Source organism: Kogia breviceps, chromosome 1, assembly GCF_026419965.1.
Source record: "Kogia breviceps isolate mKogBre1 chromosome 1, mKogBre1 haplotype 1, whole genome shotgun sequence".
NCBI lineage: Eukaryota > Metazoa > Chordata > Mammalia > Artiodactyla > Physeteridae > Kogia > Kogia breviceps.
Genome location: NC_081310.1, coordinates 193034901 through 193056743, shown reverse-complemented (window position 1 = coordinate 193056743; position 21843 = coordinate 193034901). Strand labels below are relative to the sequence as shown.

The 21843-nt window shown below is 44.8% G+C and overlaps 1 protein-coding gene across 6 annotated transcripts in view; it reads left to right on the top strand.

The window, feature by feature from the left end:
- Positions 1–5663: 5663 nt before the first annotated feature.
- VPS13D (vacuolar protein sorting 13 homolog D) overlaps positions 5664–21843 on the top strand; it is a 246311-nt gene continuing 230131 nt past the window's right edge. For 5 of the 6 annotated variants that reach the window (XM_059045745.2, XM_059045813.2, XM_059045803.2 and 2 more), the window contains exons 1-6: positions 5664–5758; positions 9315–9487; positions 15576–15653; positions 17874–18064; positions 18162–18242; positions 21276–21392. In XM_059045745.2, coding sequence (XP_058901728.2) covers positions 9391–9487; positions 15576–15653; positions 17874–18064; positions 18162–18242; positions 21276–21392 — 564 coding nt within the window. In that variant the 5' untranslated portion in view covers positions 5664–5758; positions 9315–9390. Of the gene's footprint in view, positions 5759–9314; positions 9488–15575; positions 15654–17873; positions 18065–18161; positions 18243–18400; positions 18468–21275; positions 21393–21843 lie in introns of those variants that run through there. The other variant, XM_067017149.1, reaches the window with a different exon arrangement.

Genomic DNA, 21843 nt, shown 5'->3' with positions numbered 1-21843 from the left:
GGGTTTTAGGGAGGCTTCATTAATAGGCATGCTTGATTGAATCACTGGCCATTGATGATTGATTCAACCTCCAGCCCCTCTTCCCAGCCCACAGGTAAGGGGCTGAGGTGGAAAGTTCCAACCCTTTAATCACGTGGTTCATTCCCCTGGCAACCAGCCCTCATCCTTAGGGGCTTTCCAAAAGCCACTATTAACATAAACTTAGGTGTGACTGAAAGGGGTTTGATATGCATAATAAGACACTGGTTTTGCCTTTATGGCTCTGGAGCTATTTCAGAAATGAGGACCCAGGACGAAATATTTGAACAAAAGATGTTTTCCGCTGCTCTCATCACTTGGGAAATTCCAAAGATTTTTTAAGGGTTGTGAGCCAGGAATGGAGGATGAAGATCAAATATATACTTCTTATTATAAGTCACAATAACACAGTGGGTAAATTTGGAGTAACTGAAGGCAGCCACCTGCCAGATGGGTTAACCAGTCAAAATGGGCCAATTGAAGACCCTCTTGCTTCTTTCTTTTCTTAACTGAGACAGAACAAGTGGTTTCAATAAGGTAGGCCAGCACAGATGGGAGCAAGCGACTTTTGGATTTCTCTTCATCTAGTCTGCATTCAGGCATCATTGTTATTGGGGCACCCTGATGGATTAGCACTGAAGTCAAGAGTTGTGGGCCTTAAAGTCCACCTTTCCAGTTGTGAATCCCGGCTCCACCTCTTCCTGTTTGTGTGAACTCAGGCAAGTTAATGAGCTTCTCTGTGCCTCACTCTCCTTATCTCTAAAATGAGGTTAAAATATTACGTCCCTCAGAGTAAGGGATTAATACATGAACTACTATCTACGAAATACTTGGAATTGTGCCCGGCACATAGTAAGTGCTCAGTAAATATTAGTGGCTATTTTTGTGTGTTGGGGTGCGTGGTCCCAGGGATGCAACAGAATGCCAGCTGGAGCTGGCATGCTAGGAGGGACTGTGTAAAATAATATGTGTAGGCTATGCCAGTGGTGAGTGCTAAGAAGAAAAATAAAGCAACGTAAGGGGACAGACAGGAGTGGGGGTATTGCTGGTTTGCAAGGGGAGTTCAGGAAGGCTTCTCTGAGGAGCTGGTATTTGAGCAGAGGCCTTGGTAAAGGGAGGGTGGGACAGCCTTGGAACCCCGGGGCCAGGACTTGAGGTCAGGAGGCTTCCCTGAAGCCTTCTCCTGTGGCTTCAGAAGCCAGGGGAAGGACGTTGGGTTTTATTTCCCACATCATGGGAGAGATCTGAGCATTGCCTGCTCTTAGAGTTGGGAAACTGAGCTTCGGTTATTTTATCTCCATAATTGCTCCGGGAGATAGGCAAGGTACCCATTATCCCTGCCACGCAGAGGAGGGCAGGGCCGGCTGGGCTTGATACTCATCTAAGGACGTTGAGTTAGGTGGACAGTCTGTTTACTGTGGAAGGTTCCTGATAACCAGCTCTGTAGAATTTTCTCTCTCTCTGGGGACTTCTCTGCTCCACCTGGAGCTCTATATTCAGAAACCAGAAACCCAGGCAGCATCTGGAAAGCTGGGAGTTTGCTCAGGGCAAACCTAAAGGTTGAGTCCTGGGGTTGTACCCATAACCTGCTGTGTGAACTTGGAGCAGCCACTGTCCCTCTCTGGAGCTCAGAATCCCTCTGTAAGATGATGGGGCTGTGACCCCTGAGCTACGGTCTGTCCTTTGTCCTTCTTCCCACAGAGTGACAGTACCACCCCTGCCCAGGCTGTCTGCATTTTCTCAAGAGACTCTGGACCTGCACTGTCAAATACAAATACTGAATTTTGAAGACTTAGTACAAAACATATATAAAATAGCTCAGTAATAATTTTTATACTGATTACATGTTGAAATGATACTATTTTGGAGATGTTAGGTTAAATAAAATATTAACACTCATTTCACCTGTTTCTTTTCACTTTTCTTAGTGTGGCTGCTAGAAAATTTAGAATTACGTGTGTGGCTTGCATTATATTTCTATGGACAGTGCTGCTCTGGAAAATTCTGGATCTGATTAAATTAATTCATATTTCAAATCATAGCTCCCTCTCCCCTAAGATGCCTACCTCTCCCATGGGACTCTTACAGTACTTACTTATCAGCTTCTCAAATGTTGTATAATTTACATATGTTATATGTATTGCTCACCGTCCGCTCCTCTTGCTAGAATGCAAACTCCAATAGGGCATTTTTAGAGACAAAAATATGTCTGTTTTGCTCAGTGATGTAGCCCCAAGTGCTTAGAAGAGCGCCAAGCGTATAGGAGGTGCTCAATCAATGGTGAAAGAATAAACGAATGAATGTAAGCCTAGGGCGGATGGGGGTTCCACCATTGCCAATTCTTCCTTTTTTTTTTTTTTTTTTAGAGAAGCTCCAAATATAGATTTTCACAAGTGATCTCCAGCTTTTAAAATGTAACTTAACTTCAATTATTTTAAGGCTTTGTGTGGGCCAAAAGGAACATTTCTCCAGCAGTTTTGGCTGACTGTCTGCAGCCACTCTGGTCTAGATGATCTGAAGGCCAGGTAAGGAGGGGCCTGATATTGCGGAGTACTGAGCAGGGCCCCTCAAATCTGCCTGCCCCAGAAAACCTGGCCCTTCTGGGCCAACATACATCTGAGTCTAGTGTGGATGGTAATTAAGGACATCCCCCATCTCCTGCAGCCCCTCACCTGTTATGTGTCAGAATCTTGCAGCTTTGGGGGCCACAGCATGGGTGGGGGACCATGGGAGGACCTTCCCTGTGACCAACACAACCCCTTTCCTTCTGCCAGGACAACATTTGACCTCTCTGTTCCCTGTTTTCCCCATAACAAGTATAAATTTTGCTCTAATAATTGAAGCTCAGGGCAGTGGGCTGGTGCAGGAAAGGCTGAGGCCATTATGGAGAGGGATTCGGGCTCACAGCAGAGTCCTGCATTGTCCTATGGTCTCTCTGCATGACTTTAGGTTCCTTCCCCTTCCTAGGCCTCAGTTTCCCCTTCTGTACAATGAGGGCTTTGGACCAGCTCTGCATTTCCAAACCCATCACCTGGGGAGCTGGGTCCCCCTGCAGACTCCCTGAACTTGAACCCTTGGGGGCCAGTTCTTCCCATTGAGGCCTCCATCTAAAACTGTGCACTCCTCCTTCCTACCTTGCTTCCCTGCGTTATTTCTCTCTTTAGCGGCCATCACCATCCTGTTCACTCTATGTTTTATGCTGACTTTGTTTGTTCTCCGTCTCTCCTCCCTTGCTGGTATGTAAGCCCCAGGAGGGCGGAGATCTTTTAAATATCAGCTTTCTTGAGGAATAATTAACAGAAAACACAACTTCAATTTTAAGTGCACACTTCAATGAACTTTGACCACTGTATACAGCCTCATGATCATCACAACAATAAAGGTACAGAACAGCTCCAGCACCCTGAAAAGTTCCCTCCTGTCCCTTCCTAGTCAATCCCTTCCCTCCACCCCTGTCCCCTGGCCACCACTGATCTGCTTGTGCCATTCTAGTTTAGAACAGCATAGAAATGAAATCACTATGGTACATGGCCTTGCGTAGTCTGGCTTTTTTCACAAAGCTAGTACTTTTGAGTTTCCTCCAAGATAGTATCTGTATCAGCAGTTTGCTCCTTTTTACTGCTGAGCAGTATTCCACTGTATGGGTCCATTGCAATCTCTTTTCTTCTTTTATAAACATTTAAAATATTTATTTGTTTATTTTGGCTGCACTGGGTCTTAGTTGCAGCATGCGGGATCTTTGTTGAGGCATGTGGGATCTTTAGTTGTGGCATGCGGACTCTTAGTTGAGGCATGCGGACTTCTTAGTTGCGGCACGCACGCAGGATCTAGTTCCCTGACCAGGGATTGAACCCAGACTCCCTGCACTGGGGCGTGGAGTCTTACCCAGTGGACCACCAGGGAAGTCCCTGCAATCTCTTTATCCATTCTCCTGTTGATGGATACTTTGATTATTTCCTGTTTTGGGCTATGATGAATAAAGCTGCTATGAATATTTGTGTGTAAGTCTTTGCATGCACATGTGCTTTCATTTCTCTTGTGTAACTACCCGGGAGTGGGATGGCTGTGCGGTAAACATATGTTAAGACTGATAAGGAACCGAGGCCCAAAGACTCAGTGATACTGGTTGAAGGAACGGTGCCCTGGCATCTGCATTTTAAATAAACTCCCCAGGTACAGTCAGGTGTCTCTGCGTTGGAAGATCTGGACCCTGAGCTCCTTCAGCTCTGATGGCTGTCTTCCCTTCTGCCTTCTGTGGAGTCTAGGGTTTTACACCCAAACCTCAGCTTCTGGGGGGACCCAGTGTTGAGATTCTGATGGGTTGACCCCCACCTCAGAGACACTCCGGCCTTGCTTGGGAGTGAGTCAGCCCACAAGCACCTTCATTAGCTTAGCACCATGAGGGCTGATAACTGTCATGGTAAATAGATACTCTTGCAACCTTGCCAGCCTGTGTCCTGCATCTTCTGTCTTTTTATGAGCCTGAGATGATCTTCCTGCCCTTCTGGTGATAATCTAAGATGAGGCTTTCATTTGTACATTCTTTCATAGCATTGGGCCTTTTCTGTGCTAGGCCATGTCTAGGTACTGAGGAAACATTTGTGAAAAAGATATAATTTCTGCTGTCAGTGAACTTTCAGGGTGACGAAAGATAACATAGGTATAAACAAATAAGATAATCTCATCTCAGGCAGCATTAAGTTCTGTTAAGATAATATAACAGGGTAATGGATGAGGGGAACTTCAGATAGGGCAGCAGGGCAATCCTCTCTGAGATGCAGTATTTGAAGCAAGGAGTGGCCTATATGATTATCCAGAGCTGCCCTCTAGTCATACAAGTCTATTGAGCACTTGAAATGTAGCTAGTTTGTATTACGATGTGCAGTAGTGTAAAATACACAACAGATTTTAAAAACTAATATAAAAACCCCCCCAAATATCTTATTAATATTTTTTTTCTGTTGGTTACAGGTTGAGATAATATTTAGAACATATTGGATTAAATAAAATATATTAATAATTTCACCTTTTTCTTTTTCCTGTAAAAAATGTACCGACTAAATAAATGTACTATGTGGCTTGCATTATATTCCCATTGGACAGCAGTTAGGGTAAAAGCATCCTAAGTAGAGAGATGCAAATGCAAAAGTCCCGGGGCAGGAACTGAAGGATGCTGGGACAGAGTGGGCCCGGGAAAGAGTGGTAGAAATGGGAATGGAACAAATTCAGTAGGATCTTGGTGTCGGCTCTCTGAGGAGATGGGTTTTAATTTAAGTATAATGCGGAAAAGGTTTTAACCAGGGAAGTGGCATGGTATGAATTATGTTTTAACAGACTCCTGCGGCTGATAAGTGGCGAACAGATTGCGGGCGGGTCGTTGTAGAAGGAAGAATTCTGGGTTCTAATACTTCTGAGCCAATATGTCCTATATATTATCCTTCCCCCGGATTCGGTTTACCCCCGCGCTGTAAAATGGGGGGGCTGTTTGGGCCTTTCTACCGCTTCAGCCCCAGCACTCGCGAGCCCTGGAGGGGCGGGCAGCCCTGCAGGAGCGGCCGCGGGCGCCAGGGGGCGCCTCCTCGATGACTCGGCGCTCGGCTGGCCAGGCGCCGGAGCGTCGTCCGCTCGATTGGTCGGGTCGGGGCGGGTCTGAGCGCCGCGGGCCAGCGCCATTGAGGAGCAGCGGAGAGGAAGCTCCGCGCAGTGCCTGGCTGGGGCGGTCGGCTCGGGACACCGACAGGTACGGGCCGAGGCGGGGCGGCGCCGGGCGGCGAGCAGGGCCGGGGGCCGCAGGGCGGGCGTGGACCTGCGGTCGGCCGCTCCGGCTCCGCTTCAGCCCTGGAGGCCCCGGCCCGCCCGGGCGGAGCGCTGCGCTGGGAGCCCGGGGACCCCGGCGTCCGGCCGTCCGGCCGTCTGAGCACCTCGGGGGATCCCTGGGGTGTCCGAGCCCCAGACGGCCCCGAGCGCCCCGCCCTCACCGGGACCTTCGAGTCCGAGGCCCTGCGGGCACCCGAGCCACAGGCTTGGGCGTCCTGAGCCTCCCGGGACTTCGGCGTCCGTGTGCTGGGGAGTCTGAACTCCCGCCGGACCCGCACCCTTTCCCGGGTCGGGGCAGCCTGGCGCCCTGGGATCGAGGGGGTGTCAGGCCTTGTCTCCCCGCCGGAGCCTCGGTCTCCACGCGGGAGCCCAGGGTATGAGTCCCCCTGCCTTATGCCCAAGAACATGGTTCCAGTCAGGGCTCCAGAGGGTCTTAACCACCCCCTTCTCCAGACTTCTGGGGTCACGTTCTGGGATGGGGACATCAGGCCTCAGACCTCTCTTTACCCCTCGCCCCCCGGGGTCACGCCTTGGCTGAGCCCCTCCTTCCGGGGCTGGGACGCGCGGCTCTGTTCCCTTCAGGCTCTATCTGGGAGGTGGGGTGTCCGTCCCCTGGAGCCGGGCTTAGGGTTCTGAGAGCAGAGGGGCGGCAGGCGGGCTGGAGGAGCCTCGCCTCCTGGGCAGTCTGCTTTCTGCGGGGCCCCCGCCCTCTCCGGCCTCCGATGTCCGAGCTCCCAGGGCCGGCAACCCTCAGCCCCGCCGCCTCCGCTCCCGCGTTCTGTTGCCAGCCCTTCCTGCTCAGGGCTCCAGGGCTCCAGGGCTCCAGCCGCTCCTCGAGGGAGGGGCCTGGCTCAAGGTCATGGCCGGCTGTCTGCCCACCGGTAGGCTGAGCTCTGATCCCCGGTGTCACCTGCCCCACTGATTAGGGGAGGCCAGGTGGGGTTAGTACCAGGCCTAGAAACCCACATGGACCAGAGTGTAAAAACACTTTGGGATTCTGGCCAGTCTGGCGGCCCTTCCTGACACCGGATTCCTTACCGGAATCCTTGAAGTGGCCTCAAATGGATGCCGTCTAGCTTGGGCCTCAATGTACTTCACAGGGCGTTTTATAGTGTTTCTCACCCCATCTTCTTTTAATCTGTGCTTTGCATTCGCCCACCTTCAGGGGAGGTAGGGTAGGGCCAGATCTTGTGTACAACCTGATAGTTGTTTCCCTTTATAAGGAGAGCACTTGTAGATGGCACCGGAGAGAGTTTGTTGGCATTTAGGACCAGAATCGGTGGCAGTAAGTTCAAAAGTAAAGAGTGTTCCAACTTTGGCTCTTTGCTTAAGTGTGTTTGGACTCTACATAGTAAGACTAGGTTAGTCAGGTTCATATTTTGTTTTTGTAGGTTTACACATTTAAAGTTATAGAAATAAGTGTTTCCTTTACTCCGGCTGTTAAACATTTCTTATTTTAAGACATTTGTTCTTGTAATCTCTTCTTTAAATAAGTGTACGCAGTAATTTTTAGCGGATTCCTAATTTTACATAAAAACGTAGCTTTAAAAAAGATCTTTGGAAAGAAATTAGTATTTTTCCAAATGCTGTTTATTTTCTTATATGTTTTTACTGTCATTGTTGACAAAAGTTAATCTTCTCTGGAAATGCAAGACACTATTGACAAATAAAAACAGATTTTTCCTGGAGGTTAACTCTTGTAGAGCTTTGTGTTTGGGGGTTTCTGGTGGGTGGAGGCCTCTCAGTTGGGATAAGAGTATCTCCTGGCACTAAGGTGAATAAGTGGAGGTGGGGCAAAGTGCTTGGAAAGGATCCCGAGAGGGCCGGTTCCAAGTGGGACGCCTGCCACAGCAAACCTGGAGTGTCAGGCTTGGTGGGCTGGTGTCCGTCCGACATGCTTGGCTCAGAGCAAGATTTGGAGCCCACAGTTCTAACTAGGATCTACTAGCTGAGAAATCTTGTAACCCATTTAAACTTTTGTGTCTCAAGTTCCCTCATGTTAACTTTACGGAATACTAAAAATAATATCTGTTTTGTAATGCCAATAAACAGCAGTTATTGTAATGACAGCAGTAAATCAGCACTGACTGTAAATACTGCTGCTGGAACCAGAGGATTTCTGGTGTCTGCAGTTACTGACTAAGGGGGTCCCCTTGTATCAGCACTGTCTGGTGTCCAGGTACCAGCATTGCAGCTCCAGGACAGTTAAGAACGATTAACCACTGTCGTCTCCCTTCCATTTATATCATTTCATGAATGAGCCTGATGAACAGGTTTGCAAAATTGATTTCGGGAAGACTTAAAGAGGATCGGTGCAGAATATGAAGTTCATTGATGCAATGTCTTAGGCCATTTTTGCCTTAATCTAGGACAGGGTTTCTCAACCTTGGTACTGTTGGCATTTGGGGTTGGATTATTCAGTGCTGCGGGGGGCTATCTCGTGCATTGTAGGAAGTTTAGCAGCCTCCACGGTCTCTTCTCACAAGGTACCAGTGGCTATCCCCCCAGTCGTGATATTCAAAAATGCCTCTAGACATTTTGCCGTATCACATCTGGATGAGAACCTCCGATCAGGGCAGTCTAATCTCCAGGTCAGTCACCTAAAAGCAAGCAGTTTAACGATCAGTTACATCGAAAAGATAACAACTCTGAATTGTAGGTAATTGTTGGTAAATTTATAAATGACTATCCCTTGCAGCTGCATCAAAATGCAGATGTATTGGTTTGGCCCTCCATTTACTAGTGGGGGCATCTTACAGTGCTTTTCATCCCATCTTTCTTTCTTTCTTTTTTTTTTTTTTTTTTTTAAATTGAAGTATAGTTGATTTACAATATTTTGGTAGTTTCAGGTATACAGCAAAGTGATTCAGTTATATATATTTCAGATTATTTTCTACGATAGATTATTATACAATATTGAATATTCTTCCCTGTGTTACGCAGTAAACCCTTGTTGCTTATCTATTTTATATATAGTAGTGTGTCTGTTAATCCCATACTCCTAATTTATCCCTCCCCTCTTCCCCCTTTAGTAACCATAAGTTTGTTTTCTATGTCTGTGAGTCTGTTTCTCTTTTGTATATAGATTCATTTGTATTATTTTTCAGGTTTCACATATGAATGATACCATATAATATTTGTCTTTCTCTGTCGGACTTTACTTAGTTTGATAGTCTCTAGGTCCATGCATGTTGCTGCAAATAGTATTTCCTTCTTTTTATGGCTGAGTAGTATTCCATTATATGTGTATATATATATATATACAGCACCTTCTTTATCCAGTCATCTGTTGATGGACACTTAGGGTGCTTCCATGTCTTGGCTATTGTAAACAGTGGTGCAGTGAACATTGGTCACCCCATCTTTTCTTAAATCTGTGCTTTGCATCCAGCCACCTTCAGGGCAGGTAGAGTAGGATATCAGCTTGGAAAAACTGTCTGGTTTTTCTGTTCATTTCCCTTTTTTTTTTTCTTTCATAGATTCTTCTGTGACCATGAGAGAGAGAAATAAAGAATGATCCATGAGTTTTAAACACCTTGTCTTGAGGATATAGTCATGTTGGAAGGTCTTGTAGCCTGGGTTCTCAATACCTATCTGGGGAAATATGTCAATAACCTGAACACTGATCAGCTGTCTGTTGCGCTTCTGAAAGGTGAGTACATGTATCTCTTTTTGGTGAAGTATGCTTTGCAGATTGCATTTCTATTTATTTTTTATGTTATTTTTGTTGTATTGAGAATAATAAACCCCGATGGACAGATGGCTTTGCATTAAATATGTGTAAAAGGAAATAGTGTTCTTCCATATGACACTGATTATTATTACAGGGTAACTTAAGTATATAGCTGGATTGTTGTAGATTTTAGGGGACTGTTAAATATTAAAAGGAAAATAAGAAAGAAGACCATGCTACTGGTGGCTGTGCTTTACCCCAGTTAATTTTTTAGTTTTATGAAGTTTTGTGGAGGCAGCCAGGATGTAGTGACAATGGCATTGGCTTCGGCCTCAAATCCTGCTGTGTTACTTGTTAGCTACATGAACAAGTCACTGAAATTCTGAGCCTCAGTTTCTTTAGAAAAAGAGGGTAATGTACCTTTACAGCATTGCTAAAAGGATCAAGTGGAGTGACCATTGAAGCTCCTGTCCTGCTGGTGTGTAATAGACACCCAGTAGAAGTTTTAAAATATGTTACTGTGGGGTCTTCCAACAGAATTTCTGAGTTCTTGTCTTGCTGAGTAGTAACGTACCTAAAGCTTGAGACATTTTAGCCTTTACAGGTCTATACTGTGTAAATGCAGCCCAGTGGCTTGATGTGGGGATTGGAAAGCGGCTTTCTTCTCCTTCTCCTTGTTTTAATTTAAGTTCTGTTTGCTCAACTCAAAATGGAACCCTTTAACAAATCTAGAGACAGGAGATAAAGTCAGTTTGCAAACATGTAGAATCATCATAGAAAGACGAAAGGAGGCCTCAGATATAGTGGAAACCTCCTGGCCTTCCTGGGAGTGTGAGTTTTGGCAAGTGGACCAGGGCAGATTAGTGGGGCTAGCAGTGATCCAGATGTGTGTATAGTCTGAGCACAGGGTGCAGTGATTTTCTCTTCCCCAAAGCAGCATTCTCCGGGGTTTTCTGACCCACCTAAACCAGTGGAGTGATCACAGCAGCAGTAGGTGGTGGTGAGCAAGCACGGTGGCACCTCCCCGCTCCCTGCCTTCCTTGGGAAGCAGAAGCCGGTTCTTTCCTGTTCCTCTGCGTTTCCTTCCGCCCTTTCCTAGAAGGGAGCTGCTTAGTGGAAAGTGAAAGTGACCAGTTGTCAGGGCGGGGCTGTGTTTAAAGTACAATAGTAGTGTCAGGTTCACCTCTGTGGTCACTTATTGAAGTTCTCAGACACTCTGTGAAGCTGACCACGTTGTACAGGCAGGTCACAGGGCCTAGAAGGAGCGACATTGTTATTGGCAACAACATTGCTAATAACAGAGCTGCCTTTCTCAAGAGTGCTATGGTAAGAGGAAGGATCTTTGCTAAAGAAATGAATAAACAGAAATTTGTGGTACCTGATAAATCGTGGAGTCTATACTAATAATAGATTTCTAATCTCAGCAATTTTAGACAGAGCATATCTTGTAAGGACAACGGTGTGTGTCTCTGAAGCTTTCTACTGCTTTTCTCTGCTTATCTCTTCTTAAAAATTATTCTCTATGGCTTTTAATGAACCTGTGGAATTTGAGGAATGTTTCTCTGCAGAATGGAAAAATGCTTCTTTTTTCAAAACTTGTGTCAGTTAGGTTACTCCGTCCTTATGGCTCCAAAGCACACCACGGTGCCTGGCCAGAAAAGTTTTAGAGCATTACAATGCACTGAGAGAATGGCTTTGTAAAGGAGTTGACACTTTTTGTTGATCCTGATGACATAGTTAAGCAGTGTTTGGGGGCAGAGGGTACAAGATCGGAATAAGAATGTTATTTCAGTCTGTCTGCAAATATTTACAGATGCTTTGCAAGATGCAAAGGAGACTGAAATAGTGGTCAAGGGTATGGATTTTGTAGCCAGACTGGGTTTGAATCCCAGTTCCTCCATTTACCAGTAACTTGGGCAATTACTCAAATTCTTTTTTTCTTCTTCTGACAGTTTTATTGAGATATAATTGATATAGAGCACTGTGTAAGTTTAAGGCATACAGTATAATGGTTTGACTTACATACACCATGAAATGATTATCAGAGTAAGTTTAGTGAACATCCATCAACTCATACAGATACAAAATTAAAGAAATAGAAAAAGCATTTTTTCTTGTGATGAGAACTCTTAGGATTTACTCTCAACTTTCATATATAACATATATGTTAACTGTATTTATCATGTTGTACGTGACATCCTTAGTACTAAATTACTCAAATTCTACTAAGAATTAAATAGAAAATTAAATATTAAAATTGCTTTAGTCTCCCTTTCTGCAAATTGGAGGTAATATTAACTATCTCATAAGGCTCTCAGAACTAAACACATTAATGTAGGTTCAAAGAGCGTAGAACTGCTCTTGGTCCTCAGTCAGTGTTATCATCATCCTGTGATCATCAACATATGATTAGCTGGTGGGTTGGACTTCAAGGGTAGATTGTGCACACATGCTGAAAGCAATAAAAATGCAAAGTAGCATATGAGTAGTGGAAGGACAGAGATAGCACTTGTGTAACATTTCATTTGTTCAGTCATTCGACAGACTTGCGCTGAGCACCTGCTTTGGGTTAGGCTCTGTGTTATGGAACGATACAAAACGGGGAGACAGTAGAAGATACTTAGAGCTCGGGCATAGGGTCTAACCCTGGTTTCACCACTTAACGGCTGTTTGTGACTGTGAGCACGTTACGGAAGCCTCCTCTTCATCCACTCTCCCTCTTGCCGCCAGAGATCGCACAGGTCTGGTATGAACTCCGGTACTACCACTGACCAGCTCTGTGATTTTTAAGCAGACTGCTTGTCCTCTGAGCCTCATTTTTCTTATCTTAAAAATGCAGAAGATAATAGTATTTCCTCATATTTTTGTGAGGATCAAATGAAGAAATGCATGGGACATAGTAAGATCTCACTGAATGATAGCCATCCTCATCTTCCACCTCCCCCCTCCCCCTCCTCTTTCCCCCTCCTCCCTCCTCCCCTCCTCCCTCTCCTCCTCCTCCTCCTCCTCGTCCTCCTCCCCCTCCTCCCCTCCTCCCCCCCTCCTCCTTGTCATCGTCATCATCATCATCATCATCCCCGCTCCACCTCTATAATCCCTGCCCTCAGAGAGCCATTAACCGGTCCTGGAGACAGAAATAAGTGTACAGTAATACAAGGCAGCATGTATTACATTGTTATAATAGAGATACAGCCATAATGCAGTGGGAGGGGAGCCATTCATCCTGTCTGGAGGACCCTGAGAAAGCTATTCTGGGGGTGGCTTTGAGTGGGTCTTAGCAGGACTTTGATAGATGGCACAGGCTGGGTGACCACATTCCAGGCTGAATGAGGCGTGCAAGCAGAGGCAGAAGGCTGAAACCTGCAGGGTGTCTTGGTTTGGGGTCAGAAAATAGCGGCTGCCAGTGCTGAGTCAGGGGGTCTGAACTCCGGGCCATGGGCATGCGTTTAGATTTCCCCCTCCTTTTTTTTTTTTTTTTTTTTTTTTTTTGCGGTACGCGGGCCTCTCACTGTTGTGGCCTCTCCCGTTGCGGAGCACAGGCTCCGGACGCGCAGGCTCAGCGGCCATGGCTCACGGGCCCAGCCGCTCCGCGGCATGTGGGATCTTCCCGGACCGGGGCACGAACCCGCGTCCCCTGCATCGGCAGGCGGACTCTCAACCACTGCGCCACCAGGGAAGCCCTTTTTTTTTTTTTTTTTTTTTTTTTTTAAATAAGCTCTGAACCTCAGGTTGGCCCTTTAAATGAGGTTGGCTTCCCTAGAGCTGAGGGAAGAGGATTGAGTAGTCATTAGGTATTACTCTAAATTCACACCAGCTAATGACTAGATTTCTTGTTAATCTGAGGTGAGGAATTTTTGGATGAGAGAGCTATCCATAAATAAGTCTGCAAATTATCTGTATGGAAATCAACAAACATTATTATCTATAAGGTGCTCACCTATACTGGGTGCTTTGTGGCCTGGTCCCTCGGAGGGACCTTTTCCAGCAGGGCCAGTTGTGGGTACATATGAGTGGGTGGGGAAGTAGGAAGCTTTTGATTTGTGTTTTGCCTGATTACCTTTTTAAAAAAAATATTTATTTTTATTTATTCTTTATTTTTGGCTATGCTGGGTCTTAGTTGCGGCCCACGGGATCTTTTTTTTTTCAGTTGTGGCATGTGGACTTTTTAGTTGTGGCATGAGGACTCTTAGTTGCAGCATGCATGTGGGATCTAATTCCCTGACCAGAGATCGAACCCAGGCCCCCTGCATTGGGAGCGTGGAGTCTTACCCACTGGGCCACCAGGGAAGTCCCTGATTCCCTTGTTTTTGACTTGCTATAGGCTGCCATTTCTCCTCATTCTTTCCTGTGTGTCCTCTCCTTTCTAGACTATCTCCTTTGCTGTCAAATTAAAGAAGCTTCAGCTTCTTTAATTTTTCATTGCATGGATAGCCTGCAGTTCTTTCCACTTCTCCACTCTGTACAGCAGCCATGGAAACCTGGGGCCGTCTGCCTCTGTGACAGATTTGGGTTTTGAAAAATAGGGCGAATGATTCAGATTGCAAATGTTGCTCTTCAGAAGGAGAAGAAGTTATATGCTTTCCTCCCTTTAAGTCAGTTTCAACTGATAAGGAATGTGTCTCATGTTTTTTCCCCCTTATGCTCATTTTCTCCCCAAGTGTGGATATAGGGTTGTTTCTGGGCTCTCTGGGATTATTAACGTCTCCTTTTGGTTAGTCTTAAGGTAAGTGGGGCCCTATGTAATAGGTGTTCTTGCAAAAGTCTGAAAAATAAGTTGGGTGCATTTGCTCAGAATCCGCCAAAATGCTAGCTTTGAATACGTCTTTAGATGCCAATAATGCACAAGTCTTAATCATTCAAAGGGGAAAATAATGAAGTTTCTTGTACTAGTGTGTCTTTGGAGGAAAAGACTTGCTTTCCTTTCTTCTGGGTTCTCTGGGTGGTTGTTGTCTGTACTCCCTGTTCTTGAGAGTACATTTCAGACAGATTTAAGTGACTCAGAAATTGACTTGTGTTGCACAAATGAACAACTTTATAAGATGGCCGTTTCCCCAGCACTTTGAAGATGGGGACCCTGCCTGCCTTTGTTTTTATTCCCAGTGGCCAGCACAGTGCCTTAGGCGCAGGGGAGGGATCAGTATGTACTGGGTTGGCCAAAAAGTGCCATTTGGGTATTCCCATAAAAACCCGAATGCACTCTTTGGCCAACCCAGTATGTGTAAAGGGTTGATTTCCATAGCTGGGAGGGAGAGAAATCTGGCTGCACCCTTGTGACTAATCCTTCAGCCTGCTTTGGAGACATCTTGTGCTTTTGGATTTAAGTAATTATAGAAACTGGGTCTGAAAAGGACCTTCAGCGGTGGTCCTGTTCATGCCTTTGCTCTCTGACTGGTTATTACACCTGCAAGTGAGGGTGCAGAGGAGAACCTGCAGAGGTGCGCTCTCCCGAGGAGAGAGTATAAATTCCTCTTGATGATCAACTTTATTGAACTCTCAGGGGCTCTCTGACGTGGTATGGAATACACCCATTTTGGGGGAGGGGGAGGGCGGTGGGTAAGGAGAGCTTGTTAAAAATTGCAAATTTCTGTTTCAGACCCAGGAGCCTGCATTTCATCCTAGGTGATTCAGACGTTAATGGTCCTCTGGTGGAATAGTAGCCTAAAGTAGGGATCTGTAAACTGGCCAACTGGCCAGATGCCCCTGCTAGCTGAGAATGGCTTTTCCATTTTTAAAGGCTTGTAAAGAAAACAAAACAAAACAAAAGGAGAATATACTCCTTTTGAATATACAGTATATTCAAAAGAATTTACAGTAGACACTATAAGTCCTGAGATATTTACTATGTGGCTCATTAGAGTTAGATCCCTGCCTAAATCCTTCATCTGCTGGCAAGCTTCAGCTGTTATTTACGTGTCAGTGGGCTGGTCGGGAAATTAGTACAGAGAATGCACATTGGTATAGCCTGGGCCTACATGTGAAACTCTCCCTTTACCCTTCATTGATTTGCACACAACAGGCAACTGCTGCATTTGTTGGATGAACATGTTATGGTGGTTTTATTTTTTAGGTGCTGTTGAATTAGAAAACTTGCCTTTAAAGAAAGATGCCTTGAAAGAACTGGAATTACCATTTGAAGTCAAAGCTGGTATGTGGAACAAGGCAGCGGGAGGCAGTTTTGAGTCTTATCGATTGGGACGTGAAAACTGAGAGCCCTTGAGTTTGGCTCTGTTGGACCAGGATGAGGCAGGGTAGGAAGGGTAGAGTTTAGATCAGTCTTCAAGTGTGGTCTCTAGGCCGCTAGTATCAGGATGATCTTGGGGGTGGTGGTGGGGAGGTCACGTGGCCCCCAGACTTACTGAATCAGAGTCTCTGAGGGAGTGTTGTTGAACCTGCATCTTTAATAAGCACCCCAGGTGATTCTTATGTTTACTGAAGTCTGAGAACTTCCATCCTAGATACAGGGGGCTCTTATTTTCAGAGAATTCATATTACTAAGAGACAGTTTACTCTATTGAATGAAAGGTGGGCTCTGGAACAGAATGCTTGGGTTTCAATTCCATATCTGCCATTTTCTGGCTGTGTGACCTTGGGGAGGTTCCCTAACCACTCTGTGTGTGCATCCTCATCTTAGGATGGGATAATGCTAGTACCTATATCATAGGTTTGTTGAGAGGAATACCTGAGTTAATGCATTAAAATGACTAGAACAGTGCCCCGCACACTCCGTCGATGTTTGCAATTATTATCGGAGTCTTGCAGTTACTAGATTTGGTAAGGAAACAAGAATTATCACAGAATTGGGCTTCCCCGGTGGCGCCGTGGTTGAGAGTCCGCCTGCCGATGCAGGGGACACGGGTTCGTGCCCCGGTCCGGGAAGATCCCACATGGCCGTGGAGCGGCTGGGCCCGTGAGCCATGGCCGCTGAGCCTGCGCGTCCAGAGCCTGTGCTCCGCAATGGGTGAGGCCTGCGTACCGCAAAAAAAAAGAATTATCACAATAAAAATATTCTCTATTAAGTGACCACTTATAAAATTAGTCCCTCTTTAGACACTGCTCATCATTGAACAAGCCTGTTGATATCAGTCAGTCTTTCCCTTATTTTGAGGGTACTTATATTACAATAAAGTGCAAGTACAGTGCAAATCAGTTGCTAGGTGAAATAAAATAGAAATCTTGCAAGAGATTTAGGCTTTTTTGAAGTCAATTCAAGTCATAGGTGAACTGCCAGAATCACAAGCAAAGGCAATGACAAGTTAGAATCTGAAGGAAACTCTCAAGAATGATGAAACGGTGGATACTTCCAAGAGAATTCTTATTTCCTCTGTCAAAGGATTAAGAGAGGCTCTTAGGGAAAAATGGATGTTTTCTAATATTTTGGCAAAAGTGAGCCTTTTTATGCTTGTTCTGCAAAAATAAAATGTAACAGAAGTTATATTTTGCTGTCCTATAAGTGTCCTCCCAAATAATTTAGGTTAGAATTGCAACTGTGCACTAATTATTGTTAAAATTCTTTGTTGTGAAAATTGGTGTATGGTTTCAGTTATAATATAAATTTTATTAAATGTAAAAACCTCACTTTCATTTTTCTAAAGTCAAAATTAAAGTATTTTTTCATTATTTGTTGTAAGATTTCTTCATCTGTTACTGGATTACACAGTTGATCATTTGGTGTTAATGATACTCTGTTATCTTAAATATAACAGATCGATCCTGCTCGAATTCTAGATCTTAGACAGTAATGATAACAGTCTGATAACATGTGTTGCTTTCAGAGGTAGACTGTTAGTTGGGCTGTGTGGATCTTTGAGAAATGGTAGAACTTGGAAAATAAGTGTCACAATTCTCCCAGGCCATTTAGCTTTCCCATCAGCCCGAGTTCTCATGAAGAATTGGAATTCTTTCTCGATAGAGTACCACTGCAACGTGACCTACGTTTCGGTTGCTGTGTTCAAGATTGGACGTATTGCTAAGTCTGATAACTCCCAATAAGTACCTATCAACCAGCTAATTAATAATGAACAAGAGATGAGTGTGAGCCCATGGGCTAGTACAGGTACCATGGGAAGAAAAGACACCCCAGGGAAGTTTACGATGTAGTCCTGTTGGGGAAGAGGTAGTTTCCAGAGGGAGATGTTGCATTAGATGTGAAAAAGTTACACTGACCTTTTTCCATCTTCTGCTTTATTATGCCTCGTTCTTACAGATCTCAGCCCACTGATGTTTGTTTCACATGTACGAAAACTTGCTGCTTGTTTTCTTAAATTAAAAAATAAATGGTAATAATACTCCTTAAAGAAAACTAGAATACAGAAAAATAGAATTTAAAAATGTGTGCAGACAGTTAACAAGACTTTCCTTTTCCCAGGCTTAATTGGGAAGGTAACCCTTCAGATTCCCTTCTATCGCCCCCACGTGGACCCTTGGGTGATCTCCATCTCCAGCCTTCACTTAATTGGAGCCCCTGAAAAAATACAGGATTTCAATGATGAAAAGGAGAAGCTGTTGGAAAGGGAACGCAAGAAAGATCTCCTTCAAGCCCTGGAGGAAAAGTGGAAGGCAAGGCAGAAATGCTTTTGGCCATGAGAGCGGTGGTGGTGAGACTTGAAATGAGCAAAGCACTAGATTCTGCTGACACCGGCTCTTTCCTTTGTAGAATGAACGCCAGCAGAAAGGGGAGCCCTACTGGTATTCGGTTACCGCCTCTGTGGTTACAAGAATTGTGGAGAATATTGAAGTAAGTCCTATGGGCTTTTATAAAGTACGAACACAGAAGGGATCACTCAGGCTTAAGTGCATTTCACGTTAGTGGTTGCTGTTTCCTGTGGGTTTAACTGATAACAGGGTGTCTGTGGAGAGCACTGATTGCTCACGTGTGCCTTTTCATAGGCGGTGCCAGAGGGAAAACCTGAAAAGCGAGTCCAGCTCTGGGCAGACACAGGTTTTTCTTGCTTCAGTTAGTGTGAGTAGGAGTTTTCATTTCATTGACGTTTCACTTCATTTTTATTTCAAATATTGGAACCCTAGTTGCTGAAGGATTTACCTCCCAAGAAGTCAGGTCACCTGAGTCTTCATGACTAAATCACTTAATCTCTTAGTCTCAGTTTCTTCATCTGTACAATGAGAGGGGTTGGATGTGGTTTCCAGTTGATTCCGTAGTGCACTGTGAACAGCCCAGTAAGATATTTACTCTCACTGATGTGTCCGGAGGCAGTTTGATGAGTTTTAGTGCTAGGGCTGTTGGCCCTGTTTTCTACTGTAATTATTGTTTTGTTTGTCCTCAAAAACTAGAGCAGGGTTCACACTAATTTTCAGTGTGTCGTAAGTGTTAACCCATACTTACTACCTCCAGCGTTTTCTTGCAGTACCAAAGTGACACAGGCCACGTGTTTTTAAGGTGTCCCACTTCCCCCAAAATACAGCCTGAGGTTGCTGGATTCATAACTTTGATAACATTGGGGGAAAAGATCAAAGTACATTTGAGGTGACTGCTTTGAATTCTTTTCCAGGCAGTTATTTATTTATTTTAGCTGTCATTGATTTTTAAAAAAATTCCTCATTATTTTAATTTTATTTTTAATAATAGCTTTATTGAGATTTAGTTCACATACCATAAAGTTCACACTTTTAAAGTGTACAATCTGGTGTATTTGGTATATTTACAAAGTTGGGCATCGATCACCACTGTCTAATTCCAGAACATTTTCATCATACCCAACTAGTAGCCACTTCCAATTCCCCTCTCCCTCCAGCCCCCTACAACCACTAATCTACTTTGTGGATTTGCCTAGTCTGGACATTTCATATCAATGGGGCTGTACTGGCCTTTGAGCGTAATGCTTTCAAGGTTCATCCATGTTGTGGCATATGTATCAGGACTCTGTTCTTTTTATGACTGAATAATGTATTCCACTGGATGGGCTGCCAAAGGTAAACAAAAGCTGGAGTGAAGTTAAAGTGGTGAAAACAGACTTTATTCAGTGACTCCTGACAGTAGGGGAAGGAGCAGAGCTCCATTCCAGCTTGTACAGAGGTGACCAGGCCTTCTAAAGGGAGAACGGGGGCTGGGGGGCGGGGGGCGGGGAGAGGGCTCAGGTGAAAAATTACACAGGGTTGGTCAGTGTAGATATGATTAGGCCACAGCTGTGTCTGCTAGCTGGGCTTCTGTCCTCCCAGAGAGAGGGGAGACAGGGGCCCCGTCCTTCCTGATGATTCCATTTCCAGGGAGTGGCTTTTAGGTCCTTGAGTTGTGGGAGACACATCGCATAGGGACAGAGAAAGGGTTCACAGTTGGAAGCCCTTTTTGGTAAATGCTCTAAGAAGGGGGTCGGGTGTGCTCTTGTCGGGCGTTGGCCAGAACACACAGCTCTGAGCTTTTCTAGACAGGAACTCAGGAAGGGGATGGAATGTCCTGGGGACTCAGCCTTAGGCTGCTAGAAGCCTGTGTTAAAATTTGGTCAGGTCACTGAGGGTGGGCATTTGAATGGAGTGCTCATACCTAGAGTTTTGGCAGTTCTCAGGATAGACCACATTTTGTTTACCCGTTTGTCAGCTGATGGACATTTGGGTGGTTTCCACTTTTTGGCTATAAGGAATATTGCTGCTATAAACAGTCATGTGTATGGTTTTGTGTGAACGTATGTTTTTAGTTCTCTTGAGTATATACCCAAGAGTGGAATTGTTGAGTCATATGGTAACTATATGTTAAATTTTTTGAGGAACTGTTTTACAGTTTCACCAGTAATGTGTGAACATTTCAATTTTTCCACATCCTGATCAGTATTTGTTATTGTGTGTCTTTTAATAATGGCCATATTAGTGGGTATGAAGTGAAATCTCAGTGTGGGTTTTTTTTTTTTTTTTTTTTTTTTTTTTGCGGTACGCGGGCCTCTCACTGTTGTGGCCTCTCCCGTTGCGGAGCACAGGCTCCGGACACGCAGGCTCAGCAGCCATGGCTCACGGGCCCAGCCGCTCCGCGGCATGTGGGATCTTCCCGGACCGGGGCACGAACCCGTGTCCCCTGCATCGGCAGGCGGACTCTCAACCACTGCGCCACGAGGGAAGCCCTCAGTGTGGTTTTGATTTGCGTTTCCTTAATGGTTAATGTTGTTGAGCATCTTTTTATTTGCTTATTGGCCATTTGTATATCTTTTGGAGAAATGTCTGTCCAAATCTCATTTCCATTTAAAAAATGTGTTTGTTTATTTTTAACTATTGAGTTGTAAGAGTTCTTTATATATCCTGGATTTTAGTCCGTTATCATCAGATATATGATTTGCAAATATTTTCTCGCATTCTATGGGTGTTCTTTTCACTTTCTGTTATTATTTTTTAATTCATTGAAGCAGAGTGCTTTTTCTGTAGCCCCACTATAGGGGTAAGGGGAAATAAATAAGGGCAAAATGGAAATGCCGTGTTGGTGTTCCTGTGTCCAGGTTTGAGGACACAGAGGCAAGATTAAGATATCATAAGAGAGGGAGGGCCAGTTATCTAGATACAGTGGTAGTACTTTATTTCAGTGTTCAAGGTGTTGTCTGAAACGATTTGATGAAAGTATTGTAACTCTCTTCTTGAGAAGGCACTGATCACAAAGAAGTGTCATTCATGTCCAGTGTGTGATTATAAATCTCTGAGGAACTTAGATTATTGAGTGTGTGTGTGACATAAGCTATGCGTTTGTGTAAAATGCCTACTGCGGTTTACTTAAGTAAACTGCCTATGGTATCTACCTGCAGCAGTTGTCTAAATGTGTTTTTTTTCCCCGCTGCAGTTAAAAATTCAAGATGTCCATTTGCGCTTTGAAGATGGTGTTACCAATCCTTCCCATCCTTTTGCGTTTGGCGTCTGTATTAAGAATGTGTCCATGCAGAATGCTGTGAACGAGCCTGTGAGTATGAAATAATGACTGCAAACCGGGAAGAAAGCACTTGGTCTGGAGCATTTAGGGCTCTGCCTTGTGTCCTTTTGTGTTAGGTAAATGAGATCACGATCTTCTTCTCCATGTTCTTTGGAGGGTGTGGATGTCTCTTGTCTCATTTGCTGAAATAGGGAAACATTAATTTCTTCTGACCTGTTCTTATTTAATTCATCCATTAAACGTTGGCGCATTTTGTTCACGAAGAAACTGAGGTGCAGAAAGGATCTTATCTTTGATTTTCTTCTTACATTACATGCACTCTTCAGGGCACACTCATTCTGTTTCATAGTTTCAGCAGCTGCCTGGGAATATTTGCCGATGGCGCCCGAAGGGCCGTTCTCCACCCCTCCTCTGACCTTCAGATTCGAGGTCTCCGACTACCTATTGGACGCCTCTGTGGTATTTAGGCTCATTATAATCA